General features: G+C 33.8%; 2 protein-coding genes and 1 long non-coding RNA gene across 4 annotated transcripts; all 3 read left to right on the top strand.

Annotated features, from left to right (window-relative positions):
• Positions 1-673: 673 nt before the first annotated feature.
• LOC110871693 (2-methylene-furan-3-one reductase) lies at positions 674-3,422 on the top strand. Its single transcript, XM_022120409.2, has 4 exons — positions 674-946; positions 1,391-1,714; positions 1,810-1,969; positions 2,930-3,422. Exons 1-4 carry the CDS (start codon positions 767-769, stop codon positions 3,193-3,195), a joined length of 930 nt encoding a protein of 309 aa, XP_021976101.1. The 5' UTR covers positions 674-766; the 3' UTR covers positions 3,196-3,422.
• A 152-nt stretch (positions 3,423-3,574) lies between these two features.
• LOC110871692 lies at positions 3,575-8,261 on the top strand. Its single transcript, XM_022120407.2, has 4 exons — positions 3,575-5,054; positions 5,703-5,760; positions 7,347-7,448; positions 7,540-8,261. Exons 1-3 carry the CDS (start codon positions 4,803-4,805, stop codon positions 7,355-7,357), a joined length of 321 nt encoding a protein of 106 aa, XP_021976099.1. The 5' UTR covers positions 3,575-4,802; the 3' UTR covers positions 7,358-7,448; positions 7,540-8,261.
• Positions 8,262-16,238: 7,977 nt separating this feature from the next.
• LOC110871691 lies at positions 16,239-19,931 on the top strand. 2 transcript variants are annotated; one of them, XR_002553880.2, is made up of 6 exons: positions 16,239-16,556; positions 17,032-17,416; positions 18,288-18,649; positions 18,875-19,022; positions 19,459-19,578; positions 19,680-19,931. It is a non-coding gene; the product is annotated as an uncharacterized LOC110871691 (long non-coding RNA). The 2 variants fall into 2 exon arrangements; XR_002553879.2 differs by having other exon boundaries at positions 17,296-17,416.
• Positions 19,932-20,731: the final 800 nt, after the last annotated feature.

A 20,731-nucleotide genomic window follows, 5' to 3' on the forward strand; every position in this document is an offset into this window, starting at 1 on the left:
TAGTTTTGGTTTAGTTTTAGTTTAGCCCACCCCTATCAAACAAACTTATATAACATATCTTTTTAAACCAAAAAAATATTTATTGATACGTGTTATTTTTTATAAAGTTTATATCGAAAAGAAGGTAACAATAACTTAATATAAAACATTATGTATTAACTTTATAAAAGGTAAAAATAAAGTTATAATTAATTATAAACTAGTAAAAAAAGAAGAAAAATACACAAAATATCACATCTGTTACAGTTTGAGTGAACTAGTAAAACTTTGGATTTCACGATCAAACCTTTCTTTAAACTTTGACTGAATTACAAAACTAGTTCATCAACTATCGCCCAATATACGCATCATACCCTAACTTTTTGCCTTTTACATTCTTAATGTTTCAAAACCGTTTTTTAACGGTAAATGTTATTCTCTTACTTTACACCAATAAATCATAAATTCTTCCATTGCTTAGGTTTGAACCTGGAACCTCCCACTTAAAAAACATGTATCTCTACCAAGTGGGCCACGTTGCCAAAAAGTCAGCTTAGTGGCTTACACAAGATATGTCAATTATGGGGATGGCACCACTACATAAAAATAAAGAGGTGATAATGGATGACGGATATTAATTAACTTTTGTAAGGGACCACTTGATATATTTGCCCACTATTATATTCTCCACATCATTGTGATATATTTGCCCACAAATCAAGGGCAAAATTTACTACAGCTACTACTTTTTTTTTCCCAGAAAAGAAAATTCTTTTCTTGACAAAAGATGAAGGCATGGAAGTATGATGAATATGGAAGTGTTGATGTACTGAAACTGGCTACTGATGTGGCGGTTCCTGAAATTAAAGATGATCAGGTGTTGGTTAAGGTGGTTGCTGCTGCTCTTAACCCTGTTGATTACAAACGAAGGCTTGGTTACATTAAAGCTACCGATTCTCCTTTGCCGGTAACATATTTCTTTCATCAGATTTTGAAGTCAGATTATGGTTGAAAAGGATGTTTGTTTGTAACTATTTAAGCCTTAGAAACTTTTACTTGTGTCTTCTTTATTTGCATCCACACCACTATATTTGTAGGCATCCAACAAGTGTGATAAACCAACACACCCATCACAGCCGTGTCCGAAAAAAAAAAAAAAAAAAAAAACATACAGATTTTTTGTTAAATATATATCGGTTTGGGCCTGAGCGGTCGCCCACCCGTCACTTACTCAGGGCCGGCCCTGACACAGTGACACCCATTCGTATGCTGGTTAAATAACTACCATAACTAACTTATTAATAGACTTGGGACACGAAATATTTGGGATACCAACATATTTAACCTATAATGAGATCATTTTCATTACACTGGTGGCAACACTTGTAATTCCTTTCGCCTTTTGTAACAGACTACTCCAGGATATGACGTCGCTGGGGTAGTTGTGAAGGTTGGAAGCCAAGTAAAAGGATTGAAGGAAGGAGATGAAGTATACGGTGATATTAGCGAAAAGGCTCTAGATGGGCCTAAACAGTTTGGAACATTGGCTGAGTACACAGCGGTTGAGGAGAGATTGTTAGCTTTGAAACCGAAGAACTTGGATTTTATACAAGCTGCTGCTCTCCCTCTTGCAATTGTGACCGCTTTTGAAGGTCTTGAAAGAGCTAAATTTAGTGAAGGTAAAACAATCCTTGTTTTAAATGGAGCGGGTGGAGTTGGATCATTCATAATTCAGGTATTTAATCTCTTATAATCGCATATAGATATACTGACCATATAGTTAACAACCATAAGTTGGGTGGTATTCATAGCTATAAGTTGTTGATACAGCTCGCAAAACATGTGTTTGGTGCTTCAAAAGTTGCTGCCACATCTAGTACAGGAAAACTCGAATTGCTAAAGAGTCTAGGAGCCGATGTAGCAATCGACTACACCAAAGAAAACTTTGAAGATCTACCAGATAAATATGATGTTGTATATGATGCAATTGGTAAGAATATCGCTACATATGAAAAGTTAATGGAAAAATAACTTAGACCATGCAAATCATCAAAATAGACAGTGACTTTAAAACGCTGGCCTAGTCATAGCCTGTCAATGTCTATTTTCGTGATTTTCCCCATCTTCAACGCATTAATCTAAAGGCCTTAAAGTTAGACAAGAAGTGGGTTTATTACTTAAAATAACAACACAATTTTACCGAGAATAGCATGGTAAAATATTTTAAAAATCACCAGAAATAACAAAATTACTTTAATTTATTAAACAATCACACAAAATCCTTTTTAACCAAAATAAACCAACTCAATGTACCTCAAGGTTGCTATATCTGGTTGCTATATCTGGTAGAAAAGGAAAGTAGACATTTATGATAATATTGAGTTGAACGTATGTTACTAATTTGGGGAATTATCTTTAGAAAAGGAAAGTTGACATTTTATCCATAATAAACATAAATTTTTTTTTGAACGGAAAATTTGGATCAGTAGAACCACCTTATCATATCCATCTCCACTAGGCAATAATGTTATACACCAATTCAGAAGGAAACCCAATAAATCTGGAAAAACCCCCAATTCAGGAGGAAACCAAATAAATCTGGGAAAAACCCCCTTTGTGGGAATCGAACCCATAACCTAACGATCATAAGCCTTATCCCACCACCAAGATACCACTAAGCTATAATGTCATGGGTAACTTTTAGGACCATATTTGAAAAACTGCTTCAGTTTATTCAAAAGCAATTAATTCTTAAAAATTATTCAAAAAATTAGATTTTTATGAAATAATGTATATTTTTAAACATATTTGACAAATAAATTATTTTGAAAAAATATATACTGAACAAAAAGTGTTGTAGGCCGATCCAACATTTTTAACGCTTACAAAGACGACATAAAAAAGATATGTGTGTTTCTTGATTGTGTACACGGATGATAAAATGTTGTAGGACAACCGGAGAAAGCAGTGAAGGCGGTTAATGAAACTGGTGTTGCAGTGTCTATAACAGGGCCAATTCCACCGCCAGGATTCAGCTTTGTTCTCACATCTGACGGATCCGTTTTGACAAAACTAAACCCTTACCTGGAGAGTGGAAAGATCAAAGTGATTATTGACCCTAAAAGCCCATTTCCATTTGACAAAGTTAATGAAGCTTTTGCTTACCTTGAGAGCCACCGGGCTACTGGAAAGGTAGTCATATACCCGATTCCTTGAGGTTTGAAATAAATTTCGGCGTTATGGCTTTCTTTACACACCTCTAATATATAGTGTGGCTTGCTTTGTGAAATAGTGAGAATAAATATGGTGTGCAAAGTGCAAAGAGTGTTATTGTAATGTTACAAATTCTTAATAAATGTAGCTATTATATTTGGGCTTGAAAAAAAAAGGAAATCAGAGAAAGTGGATTGATTCTATTTGGGCTTGTTGTCAAGTCCAAAATCTATTTGGGCTTGTTTTTAACTCCAAAAGAAAAAAGGTAAACGATTTCTCAGTTTAGCTTTTTTAGGGGGTGTTTGGCCTAGCTTTTATTTTTGTGGCTTATGCTTATATTTCAAAGTAGCTTATGCTTATTTTCTTTCATTTCATAAGCTATCTTTAAGTGTTTGGATTAGCTTATATTCTACAAGTTGATAAGCTCTTTGAAACCATGAAATTTTCATGAGCTTGTATTATGGTAAGGGGTATAATATCATTGTGTGTATCATTTGAAGGCAACTGAGTAAAAAATCATCTTCTTCAAATAAGCTTATTCAAATAAGCTAAATAACCATCTTCCCATAAGCTTCTTAAAATTAGCTTATATAAGCTAATAAGCATAAGCTTAAAAAGATAAACCAAACACCCATTAGTGCTTATTTATAAAAATAAACTAAAAAAGCTATAAGCTTAGATAAAAAAGCTAGGCCAAACACCCCCCTTAGTTAGTGTTTGGTATAGAGGACAGAGAATGAAATAAATGTCTGCTTGGTTAATTGAATGTGTTTATCCATTACACAAGGAAGGTCACTCCCACTAAACAACCGATATCATTCCAAGTATAGTACTCATGTGTATAGTGTTTAGTTATACATGATGGTTTGGTAAGTAAAAAGATTTCTCACATTCATCTAATTGTTAGTTTTTTTTGCATTTGATGGAAAAAAATTGTTATCAGTTGATTTAACCGAAAAAACTACCGTTATTCTTTTACCTATAGATAAAAAAACGTTGTGACAATGGTGTCTTCTAGTTATACCATACCTATATATAAAAATGAGCTTTGCTTGATTTGGTGTATTTTATGATCTTTCCCTTCTTTGGAATTTTGGTGCCTGGTGTCTTGTTAGTTCAAGTAAATTAATTTATGTTGGCCGTTCAAAAAAAAAATATTACTTGTTTCGTCTTGAAGACGATTTTTCAATCAGAGAACCAGAGAAACCACATATTGAAAAAGTGAGAAATTAATTTTTGTCACGTGAATATTGTTTTTTGATATTTTGCATTTTATAGATTTAAACTACTTTCAAAATTCGTAGATCTTGAAAACAACCAAAATAACTTTAATTTTTCCGAAATTAAAATCCGACAGAAAATAACTTTATGTAACTTTATTCATCTATTATCTATTATATATAATAAATGTGTTAAAATTTGCTGATGTGGCACAATATTAGAGCTTCTTAGAATGGGTTTAGGCGGGAAAAATTCGGGTTATTTTTTTTGACAATGAAGCCCAGAATGGAGCTCTTTTACCCATTTTTTGACCCGCGTATATAAGCATCTAAAAAACCTACATTTGAAGAAACCCTAGATCGGCCGCACAAGTTGTTCCTCTCCTAATCATGGCGTCCATCTTCACTTCGTCATCCCTTCATCATCTTCAATGGCGGCCAGAAACACACTCCTCAAGTACTGGCGTGACACCAGTTCTTCAATCTTTATCCGCTCAAAACCCTAGCATAATCGTTCTTCAGTATTGTGCATACGAAGGTAACGGAGAAGATGTTCAAACCTTCGCCGCTGGAGATTCTTCACCACCGGCCGCTGCTAACAGCGGCGGCGCCACCGAAGAGTTCAGTGATTCCAAGTCACAGGTATCTCTAATTTTGTTTAATTTTTCTCAAATACCGCTAGGTTATTAGCAGATCGTGTTTTAGGATTGTAGATAAACGTTCATGAATAAAACCCTATCTTTTTGTTATTTTTTTTAATTACTTCTTCGTAAGTGATTGTTTGTTTCGATTTCGTAAGTGATTTGGGGATGAGGTACGATTTATTATCTCTGTTTTTTGCGTTTGAAGTTTATCAGATCCCAATCGAGTATCATTTCTATTATCTCTGTTGTGATTTTTGTATTTAATTTGATGTATTGCGCAAAATTTTTAATTTGGTTTGTTAGGTTTGCAATTTTAGTGAAGATTGTATTTTAAATTTCAAAACAGAAAGTTCAAATTTTTATTGCAAATCTGAATGTGTTTTGACTTTCTGTGTGTGTTCATGATGTAAAAGGAAATAGATGAAACATAAGAACACAAAATATGGTTTTTAAATCTGGGTGTTTAGAAGAGATACATAAACCTTTGGATCTCATCTGTAAGAGCACAAGGTTAGGGTTTTCGCTCAACCTTTAGGACCAAAAAACACATTCATATTCTATTAAAAGTTTCTGTATTAAGTGTGGGAGAAAGTCTCTACTTTATGTATTAGTTGGTTTTCTCACATTGTATCATTTGTTGGCTTAGGTGGTGGTCAGTCGGTTGCCTCTGAGTAGTCAAAAAATTGAGGACATCACCAATAGAGGTAAGTTATTCTCATGTTTGTCTCTATTGTACATGAAGTATTTTTGGTTTTAGTCTTCTTAAATTGTTTTGTATCAGTTATAATTTATTAGTGATAAGAATTCATCTATGATACATTACCTTGAAGCCTCTATATGAACTAAAATGGGTAGTGGTAATCTACACCATAAGTTGTAATGAACTGATAAGAAGGGTACAGGATTAACTATGAGATGAATCACAGTAGTCTGCCACTGTAATGTGATCATCTCACACCTAAGAATCACAGCTATAAATGTGTAGAAAAGGGGTAGAAAATGCAGCTGTAAATGTGAGCAAAGAATGAAAAAACACGGCTACAAATACGATTAAAAAGTCGCCTAAAACACAACTGCAAATGTGATCAAAATGGACACAAAATGCAACTGCAAATGTGATCTAAAATGGCATAAAATGCAGATGTAAATTGTGATAAAAAATGTTAATGTGATCTCCAAATTAAAGGAATTTTCTACTAATACGTGGAACAATGAATTTGAAAATTTTAAAAATTATATAATGAAACAAAATGCGTTTTGACATATACTCAAGGGCGCAACTTTGTGAGGGCGGGAGGGCTTATGTGGCATTACATGAGGGCTTGGAAAATGATGTGGCATTAGCTAAGACAACCTACTTTTTTGGTTTTGGCTCCAAAACCATGGGTTTTTTTTTTCCGGCATAAGTCGTTTTCCGGCATGTGTGTGTGTGTGAGGGAGACATTGGATGTGGAGGGTGTTGATTGGAAGAGTGTGATTGGTTGGGTTTTTTTATTACGATAAAACGGACTCTTCACCTTGCCTACCACCCTATGATTTATTTATTTTATTTTTATGCCCTCTATCAGTGGCGAAGCTTGAGATTTCCGACTGAGAGGACAGAAGTCATCGGACCTAAAAATTTATATAAAATTGCGGGGTCAAAAACGTATATACCAAAAAAATTTATACAAAAACTAGATACTCTCCACTACTAAGTGAAAAGTTCGGGGGGTCGGCCGCCCCCTCCCACCCTACTTAAGTTGTGCCCATGGATCAAGCTAGCCGGATTGGTTGGGTCGACTAGACTGGTTTGACTTATGTTAACCATTTCAAGCTAAAAACTTTTCAAAATACAGATTATAAGCAAAATTATATAAATCTCAGACCAGCCAATCCATCTTGATGCAATATTCAACAGTTAAATCGATTATCAAGTTATGAATATTTCTACTAAAACCTTTGTATGTGATTTATTGAAATGAATATTTGGCCATTTTGTGAGATTTTATGTATAGAGAGAGATTGCTGACCATTGACCAATCTTCTTGATGTGAGAGTTATTCCCTGTCCATAAGCATATGGCAAATTATGGCCATTTTTGGGGATTTTGTTACAAACGCCATTATATCACGAATTTAATGGAAGATTCATTCATCAACATGTTAGAACAGTGAACACCATCCCTTTCTTCAACTTTATCCAACAGCTCCCATCATAATTATCCTTGAGTAACATGTTTGAGTGATCATAATTATATGTCTCTGATAATTGTAACTCTTGTATGATTTATTTCCTATTTTGGTTCCAGAAACTTCCTAGGTTGTCAACATCGGCACTTCATGATCTACCTTATAAGAGAAAGAAGACTAGAAGCGGGTGTAGGGCATTTAAAACCTCTATGGTCACCAAAGTGGGCTTTCTTTTTTTTCTTTTTTCTGTTTTTGCAGATTTGCTAGCTCTCATTGAGGTTCTTACCATCTATTGTCCAAATAATCTTGTAGGGATCACACAAATTACTCAAGTTTTTCAAGATACTGACATTGGTTAATCAAGATAATGACAAAACTGCACTTCAGGTATATGTTTTTATCAAAATGTGATGCTATAATATAAAGAGTACAAAAATATTGATGCACCAGTTTGGTTTGTTTAAACTTTAACCTGATCGTTTCTTATTAGCCTTGTGAAAGACTTATAAATATAATTTAGGCGATATTGAATCTCAACTTTATGGCCCGGCTTTTGATTTGATCATAATATTAATTATGCTTAATCCGCTAATTCGCAATTACCGGATTTGTGATGGTGAGAAACTTTCAGGTGTGTTCTTGTAACAAGAATCTTTGATTTCAAATTAACACGAATCTTTGTTTCCATTCAAACAATTGCTTCTTTGAAGAAAGGTGCATATATTTTGAAGTATGATTGAAGAGGATAGCCTAAACTTTGTCCTTTCAGGTACAAAAACTTTGATCTGATTTTCGGTCAAGCATCAATGTGGTCATCGGACTATAAGTGCGAAGAAAACGAACAAAAAAACATTCTTTCTTCATGTTTTTTTGATAAACTTGGTAGCTTATAACTGTTGTTTGTTACTACATTGCACCAAAAATGTTAGTTGAATTGTAGCAATGGTTCAAAAAGACTACAAGTCCACCACATGGTGGTTATGTTGAGAAATTTTCATATATTGTCATAAAAGATTTCTATTTTTTTGGTCGTATCGGTACGTTGTTATTTGACCCGTTTGTGTTGGAAGTTGTACCAAATTGAAAGAAATGGTGAACTATAAATTAAAGAAATTAGTTTAGATGTTGAATTAAAGTGAAGCCTAAGTAAAATTTGGGTCATTCAAATATGTGATACATTGATTAAAAGGCTTTTGCAAACCCAAAATTGTAACAAGTTAACAATTTGTTGACCACAAATCACAATTGCCAAGTGACAGCCTATACGACAACATACGTCATTATGTTGAACAAATACTTAGAGGTAGCTGATTGTGTTACTGTATTTTTTGCTTATCGTTACCAAAACTAAAAAAACAAAATTTCTCATTGTTTTTCTTGGTTGTACACGAATCCAAGGTATTTTTATTTTGCTTAGAAAAGTATCGTGTATTAAGAACCTTAGAGTACACTAATCAGTTGAGAAATTCATGATTGGGAGCTACATTTTTCAGTTTAATATAATTTAATATCTACATAAGTAACGGAACGTTTCTTTTATTTCAAGGTTCATGTTTAAATGTATTTTTTTTTCAAAAAATAAAAAAACATATCATTTCTCAACACACATATTCATAAAAAGATTTAAGGGTGTGTTGATGACTATTGAACCCGTATATTATTGTTGCTTTTGATTGTAATTTAAATTTTCCTACCCGGGGAATAACCTAGTTTTTATAATAATTATCTAATCTTACCGGCCCCATATCAACCTAAGCAACATATTTAACTAAAATCAAACTACTACCAAAAAATAAAACAACTAAACAAATTACAATCAGACTTAATCAATATTATAATTAGCTTTGATTCATTACTAGCTGAATAAAATAAAATCATTCGTAATCAAGCTGATTCATTTTGATTTTAAAAAAATCTATTCTATACTATATAATAAAAGAAACCATGTTAGGGACACATGGCGCTCTCTGAGACGGTCTTAATTATTTTTCTAAATATTTATTATGAAAAATCAATTGTTGATAATATTAAATTTAAAATTCGTAAAAGATATTTTAATGATAAAGACAAAGATAACTGATAATAATATATTAATTATTAAAATCTAAAAAATATAACAGCGTTTTAAATATTTATAAAGATAAAGATTTTATTTAATTGATAGTTTTAGTTGTTTTTATATGTTGATGATAAGGACGATGATAACTAATAATCAATCACATTTTAAACTAAAAAAAACATTTTTGATCAACTGTTTCGTTGAAAAGATTTATTCAATACATGTAGAACATATATATTCTTTATACATGTGGTATATTTAGAATCCTACTAAGACCATACGCAGTGGTAAGGGTGAATAATGCCCCCACCCTTGGACGTTTTCCGTCATGTGGCAATACAGTCAGCAAGAGGTATTATTGGAAGTTTTTTTTTTCCTAAAATAGGTGTAGTGGGGATGTAGGCATTATGTTAAAGGGTGTAAAGAATTAAATAAAATTAAAAAAACAATAAAAAAGCTATTGGACTAAAAAATGAAGATTAAATGCTATTGGCCAAACAAAATTGTTCAAAGCGTGATTCAAAACACGTGGCCGGATATTTTTTGAAAGAAAACGCCCATACACGCCGGCGGGGCGGGGGCGGTGGCGTTTTTGGGCGTGTTTGGGGGGAGACGACGCCCACTACGGATGCTCTAATAAAGGAGATCCCATTATCCCGTTTTACACTCCAATGAAATAATATTAAATCCTAATATCCATCTTATCTCTTTGATATTTAATATTTTTTAATAAAATATTTCTTTTCTTTTTTCTCTGCTGATTATCCAGCATCAGGTGATACGTAAGTTTCTAACCTAATAATAAATAAAAAAACAAAGTAAACTGTTATAAACTATGTAATACACAACTCTCTAACCTAATAAAAAATAAAGTGAGATACTACAACAGGTAAATAGTACCTCAAATTCATTTTGTTAGAAAACATATCTTGATGACTAAATGTGTTAACGGATTACATTATTCGTGTAAAACATGTGTTTATTCAAATCGTGCAATACACAAGTTTTTAAAAGATGTAACTATTTTATTACTTAATATATAAAATTATATTTATTCAACCCGTGTAATAACGAGGTTCTAACCTAGTAATAATAATAAAGAAACAACAGCAAACATATATCAATACTCCTACACGCTTCCTCTCGATATATAAAAAGAGAGAGAAAATACAAAAGGGTGTATGATTTTGAACTACATCTACGTAACAATAACTGTTGTTTTGTAAGTAAGCATACACATACAAACTCAAAATAAATAAAAAGACAATTCACTTATTCCGTTATATACAACTTTTACAATAATAACCGAGGGTTTGGATATAATAGAAAGTTTATTTGGCTAAGAAGGCTAGGAAGTAATCTTGACCATCAATTTTGTTAATCAATGGCTAAGATTAAATGAGAGAAATTGAAAGGAAGAAAAGAGGCGCGTGGTTTTATTTAGGGACATTCTAGTCAATCCAAGGCAATAGTTTCTCTCTCCTCCAATTTCCCCCACCCTCACCCCTATTTTTTAAACGTTAATAACTCTTTCATACGACATTATTTTTTTATAAAAATTGCACAAAAAAAACGAGCGTTTTTATCTTTAAAACGAGTATACTATTGCTATATTTTCGAAAAAAAATTTAAAAACCCAGTTGCGTAAAACGCAATGGAAAAAACCCAGTTACGTAAAACGCAATGAAAAAAAAAACCTAAAAATGACATTTTTCTAAAACGCAATGCACCAAAAACACAAAGAAATGTCTTATTTGTAAAACGCAATGGCAGAAAACACAAAGAAATGTCTTATTTCTAAAACGCAATAGCCTAAAAACACAAAAGAAAGTGTACTTTCTAAAACACAATGGACTGAAAACACATAAAAATGTGTTTTACCTAAAACGCAATGCTCCAAAAACACAAACAAATGTCTTATTTCTAAAACGCAATGGCCAGAAAACACTTAAAATGTCTGTTTTATAAAACGCAAGGGACTGAAAACACATAAAAATGTGTTTTTACCTAAAACGCAATGCATCAAAAACACAAAGAAATGTCTTATTTATAAAACGCAATGGCTAGAAAACACTTAAAAATGTCTCCTTTCTAAAATGCAATGGCCTAAACAAACAAAAGAAAGTGTTCTCTCTAAAACGCAATGGACTGAAAACACCTAAAAATGTGTTTTACCTAAAACGCAATGACTAAAAACACTTCAAAAATGTGTTTTTCTAAAACGCAATGGCCAGAAAACACATAAAAATGTCTTAGTTCTAAAATGCAATGGCCTAAAAACACCAAATAAAGTGTTCTCTCTAAAATGCATTGAACTAGGACAATAGTTTTGTCTGTGCTGTGAATTGTCTGAACCAATGCAGTTTACGAATGCAGTTTTCCAGAGGCAATTTACAGAAAATTAACTTTTCTGATGCATTTTTATTAAAGCAATTTAATTGAAAAAAAAAATTCCGAAACCCCAGACAGGGGCTCTGCCCCTTGGACCCCGCCAAGATCGTAAAACGCAATGACTAAATCAAAAACTCAGATAATAAAAATGGAATTAAAGAATTTCTTACATGGATCGAAGTCGGTTTCTTCAACGATTGACGAAATTTGAATGATTGAAACACTTATCAGAGATCGAATCGAATGGATCGAGATCTTCAAAATCACCGAAAAAACGAGATTTTGTATGAAATTAAACTGGGTTTTCTTCAAAAAAGCTGAAGAACACGTTGATCGGGTGTTTGAATCATTGATTGGTGACGAAAATTGCACTATAATGTAGTGATTATTGAGATAGAATGTGAAGAAATGGTTGAAGATGGTGGGTTTTGAAAATGGTGTGTTTTGATGTTACTGGAAAGAATAAGGAAGAAGAAAAGGATAAAATTGACTAAAATACCCTTCCTCTTTATTTTAAATTTTGCCACATGTCCTAATCCTATTGCTTCCTATACTTCCTAGCCAAAATAAACTTCCTATTTGATCCTCACCCTAATAATCGATACCTTCAAAATAAATAAAACTTCGGTTCTAATCAAAACAAATCAAACCAAACAATTCAACAACAAAAAAAAACTTATCTAATTATTTAGCGCCATGAACACATCAACTCCATAACTTCAAGTACACAATATTTGTCAAAAGAATAAAAAACATGTAAAAGAACATGGTGGAAGAGCACACATTTAGAGCATTTTACATTCGATTTAATCTAACTAAGTTATTGTTATATAAAATCGAACCCTCTCTCTCTCTATATATATATATAGAAAGAGAGAGAGAAAGTATAATGTACAAAACGCCTTAACGTACATTAACGTACGCGACCAAATAGAACGTGCGTAATTATGATCCCATGCGTGATTATCACCAATTTTTGATCAACTGAACGTGCGTAATAATGTTCCCATGCGTGATTATCTTCAAAAAACTGATCCCATGCGTGATTAACTGCTCCCATGCGTGATTAACTGATCCATGCGTGATTATTGCCCTGATCTGATGGTTGTGATTGTCGCGTACGTGAAGTACGATAAGGCGTTTTGTATGTTAACCCCTCTCTCTCTCTCTCTCTCTCTCTCTCTCTCTCTCTCTCTATATATATATATATATATATATATATATATATATATATATATATATATATATAGGGTGGGGTTCTAGAGTGAATACTAGTGTATTTGCGAAATGAATGAACAAATCCTGGCCATTGTTCTACACACGTGTATGGCCAGGATCTCATCATCGAATCATAAAATACACTAGTGTATTTCAACATCAAATCCGGGCCACTGATCTACACACGTGTATGGCCAGGATTAGTTCACTCAGTTCGCAAGCTACATTAGTGTTCACTCTTGAACCTAATCCTATATATATATATATATATATATATATATATATATATATATATATATATATATTATAAACGGGTTCTGGTGAAAACCACGGAAAGTGTGAAAATGGTGAAAACGGATCTGGAGGCGACATGTGTCCATGGCGCTAAATAATAAGAGAGGGTATGATTTAAAATTCCACATTAATTTTTGAACATTCGCTTTTTTGTCAGCGCCTTTTTCTTCCGTTTTGAAACAAAACTCCAAAATTATCGTGTTAGCTGTTACATCCTCTTCAAGTTTCCGAGATCTATGGCATTTCGAGTTACAGGGTCTTTTGTTAGATTTTTGTTTGAGCATATTATATAAAATTGATGGCGTTTTTTCATTTTTTGGTGTTTTGTTCTTGGAGCAAATCATGTAAAAGCAATAGCGTTTTAATTATTATATATCTTATAACGATGTTTATTTTGGTATTGATATAAATTAAAATTAGGAATGGCGTTTACTTTATTTTTCTTATTCAGGTTTTGATATGTTAAAAGGTGTTTCAATTCCAACAACATTAAAATGATAGCGTTTTATTTTGTTTTTAATTTTCGAACTAATCATGTAAATGCTATGGCATTTTTGCTTTTTTTCATGTGGTTATGTTTGTATTTTAGTCTTATATATTAAACTTGGTGTTTATTATGTAATCAAAACAACTGGTTAAGGAATGTATATTATCAACGATTAATGACGTTTAATAGCCTTTCAATCAAAACAGATTGTTAAGGATGTTTTGATGGCGTTTCATTCCAAATAACTCGTTAATCTAATCACGCTTTTATGTGTTTAATAGCGTTTAAATTCAAACAACTCTTTAAGGAATTGCGGTAAACGTTAACTCTTTTTGAATCGTTATGATTTAACAAATGGCGTTTCCATTTATATATAAAAATTATTTAATTTCTAATTATTTGGTGATTATCAACGATTAATGACGTATATATCATATATGATTAATTGATTAGGGTGGCTTTATGTTTATGAATGGCGTGTATTTTTCCATTGTCAACGGTTACTGAATCATGTACGATTAAATAAATGATCATGCTGGCTTTATTTTATGCATGGCGTGTATTTTTCCAGTGTCAAGGTTATTGAATCATCTCATTACTGTTAATGGCTTTTTTTGTTGTTTTAGAAGAGAGTGTTGCGTCGAATGAATGGATTTGCCCGAAAACTGGTTTTACATTCAAGATTCCCGTCGTTAGAGACGATCTAAAACCAAAGTCAGGAATGATTTCCGAAAGCCTTGGTGATTGTTATTCTTTGTATCTTAAGTGTGCAGCAGCTACGGGGTTTGTTGTAAGGAAAGGGACTGAAAAGATAAACGACAAAGGAGAAAAACATATAAAGTACTACATGTGTACGAGAGCTGGGCATTACAAGAATAAGAAAGTTGATACATTGGACCCTAATCACAAAAATGGAATGTGCGTTCTAATTTTTCGCAGAGGACTTGTTGTGGAGCACAAATATGTTGTTAAATATATCGTACTATATTTATTATCCGAATATTTTTATAGTTTTCTATAGTAGATTCAAAGCCCTTATTTTTTGTAGGCCCTAGGCCTCAGCCTAGCTCAATTGTACTATTAGGCCAACCGTGCTAAAAGCAAGAGTACTCGAGAAAGAAGTGGAAGATGAACTATTTTCGGGCATATTCGAGGAATAGGCTAAGGACCATTATCTAATTAAAAAAATCTTAATAAGTACATCTATTTTGACAAATTATAAGACCGTGGGGTATGGTGGGGCTTGGGTTGGGCTTGGCTTGGGTTGGGGCTTGACATGTGGAATGGGAGCCCCCCACCGCCTAGTGACGTGTCCGCGGGGTATGGCGGGGCGTGGGTTGGGTGCACCGTGTGGCAGATTATTATAAAAAAATACAAAAAATTTATAAAATTCACACAACATTTATAAAAAAAACCTACAACTTCATTAAACTTTTAAAAATTACATAATCCTAAATATTACATAATTTCTAAAAATTACAAAATAACAAACCTAGAGCGTTAGATAAATTTCAAAAAGGGCGATCTTGTTGAAAGCCCTTCGCTCCTTGCCTCGAAACTCTATGTTTGCCATCGCCACCCGGTCCTCGTGGCTTAACTCGCCGCTCGGAACGGCTTCGTAGTAAGCCTTGAAACGATCGAGCTAGGGCCGTAGCTCGCGCCATTTGTGTTGGCACGCGTTGAGGTTATGGCAGTCGTTATCGACGTTATGTCGGTAGGTTGCGAATGCTTCTGGCCAATATTTTGTTTGGCCCGGTTGCCGCCCCTTCATAGCGTTAACGACGCTTGTGACGAGAGCCAATTCTTCCTCGTGAGTCCAAGATGCCGCTATGACATGGCGGGGTCAGCGAATGGGCGACAGCCAGCTAGGATGTCAAGACTGCCCCATGCCCGGCTTGAAACCCAAGCCCCAAGGGCCACGCCCCAACCTAAGCCACCCGGGGTGGTGGTTTAGGCGTTTTCTCCCAACCCAAGCCTCATACCCCATAGTCTAACACTCGTTTTATCCTATTAGTGTTCATGAACATAATACCAATATACGGGCATATTCAAAGTTTACCCACTTAACCATTTTTTTTCATTTTCTATCAATCATGAACATGATACCAATAAAATAAACAGGCATGCTCAAAGCCAAAGTTTACCTACTAAACCACTTTTTTGTCATTTTCTATCAATCATGAACATTATACCAATAAACAAACAGTCATGTTCAAAGTTTACCCTACTAAACCATTTTTTTTTGTCATTTTCTATCAATGTCATTGTCGAATTCACATGTGATGTTTACTTTTGAGACTACTTCTCGAAGGGTGGAAACTAGTATATTTTAATTATAGGACGAGTCATTGTAAAGCTCGATTTCAACTTGTTTAAATTAGAGGATATTATAAATCTATTAATTTTAAGACTTTGTGAACAGTATCATGTGTCACGAGTCACATCTTGATTGGCTGATTTTTTTGCCCCTTTTAGTTAGTGTATATATACATATATTGTTTAAGATATATCATATTTGTGCGTCTGGTAAAGTGGTTCTCTGTTTGTTATAAAACTTCACCCGCACAGGTTCGATCCATGGCCTGCCTTTTTTTTTTTTTTCTCTGCGTTTTCTTCTTGAATTAACAATGAATTGAACGGCCACGCGTCAATTTCTCCCAGCCCTATCCCCACACCATGCCACGACATGAAAGTGAATTTAAACCCCCATTGCCATATCATCTGCAGTTCCGCACGCGTCAATTTTGAAGAGATGGATGCCGGCAGTAGAACAGGCCGCCAGACGATGGTGGTTTTTAAGGGTTTCGCAATCGATCCTCATGAAAGCCTCCTACCTAGGCTGTTTAATTGCTGATTTGAAACACTATTGCATTCACCCAGGTTAGCGAACCTTTTTTCCTACGGTTCTGTTGTCTGAAAATTTAATTCTTCTTCTCCTACAATTATATGTATGAACCCTAACTTTTTAAGCATGATCAATTTTCTTTTAAAATTTGATAAAGCCCATCTTTTAATTTTGGTCTCCAGTTTGCACAAACCTCTCAGGTTTCTCTTTGTTTAAGGTTTCTTGAATCTTTATTTTCTTGAAATTTGGAAAATTCGACGTTTGGCTTCACTACTGGAAATCTGCCTAAAGAGAATGACAACAGAAAGAATAATACCAATTAAAAAAATTAGTTTGCTTCCATTATCATTCATATTTAAATACATATTCAGCTTTACAAAAGTCTTAATTGCATAATCAATGTTTTGTTTAGGGAAGTCAAAAAACGAAGGAACTTTGAGTGTGATTTAATTTGAACCTTCGACTGATGTTGTTTACACATTTTAATATAATGTAAGTTTTGATTCTCAGATCCGGGTATGGTCAATCGGGTGAAAACCAGTTGTAGCGATTACCTACTTGGTATTTGAACCGCATTTTTGAAGGAGAAGTCAACATGTTTTATAGCATTTAGTGCCACTCAAAAGACCAGGAGTTTTATAGCGTTTTCATGTTGTCTTCTAATTGATCAACATCATATAGAGGAATTACTTAATGATGTTGATCAATTACAAGACAGCAAGGTAATTCTGATGTGTTATGATTGCTGAGTTTCATAATTGTTACGAACAACAGCAGTCTAGGGAATAATCGATGGAATGGTAGTCTTCTCAGTCAGCAGGAGGAGAATCGATGGAATGGTGGTTTTCTGTCAGCAGGAGGATAATCGATGGAATGGTGGTCTTCTGACTGGCAGGTTGGTTTCTATTTTTTTAACTGTTTTATTAGTGTATGAGAATCATCTTTAAAAGATCGTGTTGGTTTGTTTGACGCCCGTACACCATATATATTATTATTATTATTATTATTTTTGAGAAACGATGAAAAATAAGTACCGGCATATGTTACATGTGAATTTAGAAACTTATTCGGATTGCAAAGGCGTGACTTGAGTCGCTTTTCACGATCACTCACTAAAAAGAAAAATGTTACTCATAACTTCACAGCTTAATCCACCACTGTATTTCTAAATTATCCCTAAGACTAATGGGTACGGGGGGCGGCTGAGGCCCGGCTAGGACCGGCGCCGGTCCCCCACACCACCCCCCTCATGTCCGGCCCGGCTCAAGCGGCTACCCACAGCCGGGTTAGCCCATCCTCTCTCCTCTCTCCTAACACACATACATCTATACATACATACATATATATATAAAGGGGTTCATCCCCCACCCCCCTAGGTTCATCCCCTTCAAGCCGAGCCTACGTGGCGGCTCATCCCCTCCAAGCCCATCCTCTCCATACCCTTTAGTCTAAAGGATATAAGGAATTTTGAAAGTTTGGGTTGTGTGATTTAGGAATATGATGGTGGATTAAGATGTGATGAAATTATGAGAAACATCAATCTACCCAATTAAGGGATAGTGAAAAGTGACTTAAATTAAGCTTTTGTAACCTAAATAAGCATGTGAATTGACTTATAATTGCAAACAACTGATATCTCTATTTTTTACTTTGTTTTGGAAACTGATGAATGTCTTCTAATATCCATTGTGATATGGGTTTTGTTTAATTTAAAATTATTACTCCGAATTAGATTTGAACTTCACAGTTTAGTGGTGATTTCACAGGCTTTGAATTAAAAATTTTGAAATGGAGAATGTAATTAGTGGGATTTTGAATATGACAAAGATCAAAGACGATAAGGCTATGATGATCGGATGGGGCTCTCACATTGGCATTTTTCGGCTGTCCCTGAACCTAATCCGACGACTAATGTTGATTGGATGAGTAGGTAACGTCCGGTGAGTTTCTGGCGAAGATTCGGTGAACGGGCAGGCGAAGATTCTGGCGAAAAATTTCATTTATAGTAAAATTACCCAATCGAATTCGTTATTTTTGTTTTTTTTTCAATATTAATTGTTTTTTTTTGTTGGTTTATTTCATGGCTATTGATAATATTCTTGGCTGGACTCTGCTTCAGATCCTAACGGTATGTCATCATTCCAATTTTACTTTGCACTTTTAAAGTGAATAAATAAATTTGTGATTGTGTTTTTAAGTAGTGTCGTTTAAATAATGCTTACTTAAATAATCTCTTCTAACAATTATACTATTGTAACTGTTTATCTGATAAAATAAGTTTTATTTGTATTTAAGCATTAATCTACACATTAAATTATCCAATTTAGTTTATTTGACAAATTCCTCAAATCAGGTCCGTTGTTTCACATGGGTTGGTATCATTTATTCTATCCACACAACCCGTATGCACCGGTTTGGGGGAACATGTCATGAGGTCACTCCGTGGCGAAAGACTTGATCAACTGGTTTGAGCTTCCTGTTGCTGTCAGCCCATCCGAATGGTACGATATTGAGAGGTTTTTTATCAGGGTCGACCACCGTCCTCCTCAACGGTGAAATCTTTGCATTGTACACGGGAAACACTAATATTTTTTCCCAGTTTCAAATTTCAATGCAAAGTGGTGCCGGTCAACATATCTGACCCACTTCTTGTAGAGTGGGTCAAATATGACGGCAACCCAATCCTTTACACTCCACCAGGGATTGGGTTAAAAGACCATCAGGACCCCTCAACTGTTTTCATTGTGTTGTGAATCGACTAGACCACAAGATCAAGATCTGAGATAACAGTGTTGAACCTCCAGATCTCCCGATTTTTCTATAACTCAAGCAGAAAATGAAGTTTATTGATAACCACTTTAGAGAATTTGTACAGCTTGAACTTAAACTGATGGAATATCGTCGTGTTTAAGTTAAAGTTATGCTTATTTTTTGCAGGTTGATTTTTTTTCAACTAAACTTCCTTGTATTTAGCTCATGTTTTGCATACAATAACACGGATTACGGTGATCTAAACGTGAACAACCGATACATCATGATATCAGGTCGCGATACCAGGTTTGTACTTGATTTTCCGTTGATGGTTTCAATTCGTATGTAACCCAAAGGTTGAAAAACCCAGTTTTGATTTTCGTTATTTTGATTTTTGTTTCAACAAGGGTGCTGGATTTGGGTTCCGACAAGACGGGTTCTATGATGACGAATAAGCCTTTAGAGAGATTGGCTGTAAGCAGAGAAGTGTTTGATATGCAACTATGTTGTTTTTTTATTTAGAAATTAGAATGAATGTTATATTTATGTTGGTAATTTGTTCTTTCTTGAAGAAAATGTAATTTCTTCTAGCAACTAAATGAAAGTTGTAATGAAGAATTGATGAGATAAGAAAAATACGCAAGTTAGCATTATAGTAATATAGTGCTTGAAGTATTAGAACACTCTATGAACATATATCATGTAAGAATGTAGTTTTGACTACTTGAAGCTATTGAAAACGCACAACCATTTGTTAAGTGTCCCTAGCCCTTACTCAAATTTTTCTCGACAAAGATTTGGTTATAGATATTTCTCTCTTTGTTATATTGCTCTCATGTCCATCTAAACAACATTAATGTAACAACGTTTGAACCAACAACTAAACACCTTTTCTTCACATTGAATCAGACTAAACAAACCCCTCTTCTTCGCATTGAACCAACAACTAACACTTCTTCGTATGAAATATGGAATCCCCGCTGCGCGGCGCAACGCGCGCGGGGAATAAAACTAGTTTTATTTAAATATCATATACACAATATAATGTAAAATTAAAAATTAACATTACGAAGTAGTTAAAATATCTAAATTAGATATATATGATAATTTTTAGTTTTGGCCATCCCTTATCAAACAAACTTATATATAAACACTAGGTTAGAACCCCGTGTATTACACAAGTTGAATAAATATAATTTTATATATTAAATAATAAAATTTATATCTTTATGAACCTCTATATTGTATGGATTAAATAAATGTAATTTTATATATCAAATAAAAAAAAGTTATATCTTTAAAAACCATATTTATTACACAGATTATGTAACACCCCAAAACCCGAATTTTAAATTACAAGCATGTTTTATTTTACACAATGTGATATGGGGTAACTAAGTTAGTTAACTTAGTTATATATGCTAGTTAAATAGTAAGTAATGGAATTTTGTGAGTAACA

This window comes from Helianthus annuus, chromosome 8, assembly GCF_002127325.2.
Source record: "Helianthus annuus cultivar XRQ/B chromosome 8, HanXRQr2.0-SUNRISE, whole genome shotgun sequence".
NCBI classification, from domain to species: Eukaryota; Viridiplantae; Streptophyta; class Magnoliopsida; order Asterales; family Asteraceae; genus Helianthus; species Helianthus annuus.

Excerpts from the sequence above, each read along its gene's own strand:
- LOC110871692 (XM_022120407.2), top strand. The coding sequence starts at position 4,803 with ATGGCGTCCATCTTCACTTCGTCATCCCTTCATCATCTTCAATGGCGG. Across the intron at positions 5,055-5,702 it reads TCAGTGATTCCAAGTCACAG|GTGGTGGTCAGTCGGTTGCC; the intron begins GTATCTCTAATT and ends TTGTTGGCTTAG.
- LOC110871693 (XM_022120409.2), top strand. The coding sequence starts at position 767 with ATGAAGGCATGGAAGTATGATGAATATGGAAGTGTTGATGTACTGAAA. Across the intron at positions 947-1,390 it reads CTACCGATTCTCCTTTGCCG|ACTACTCCAGGATATGACGT; the intron begins GTAACATATTTC and ends CTTTTGTAACAG. Across the intron at positions 1,715-1,809 it reads TTGGATCATTCATAATTCAG|CTCGCAAAACATGTGTTTGG; the intron begins GTATTTAATCTC and ends TTGTTGATACAG.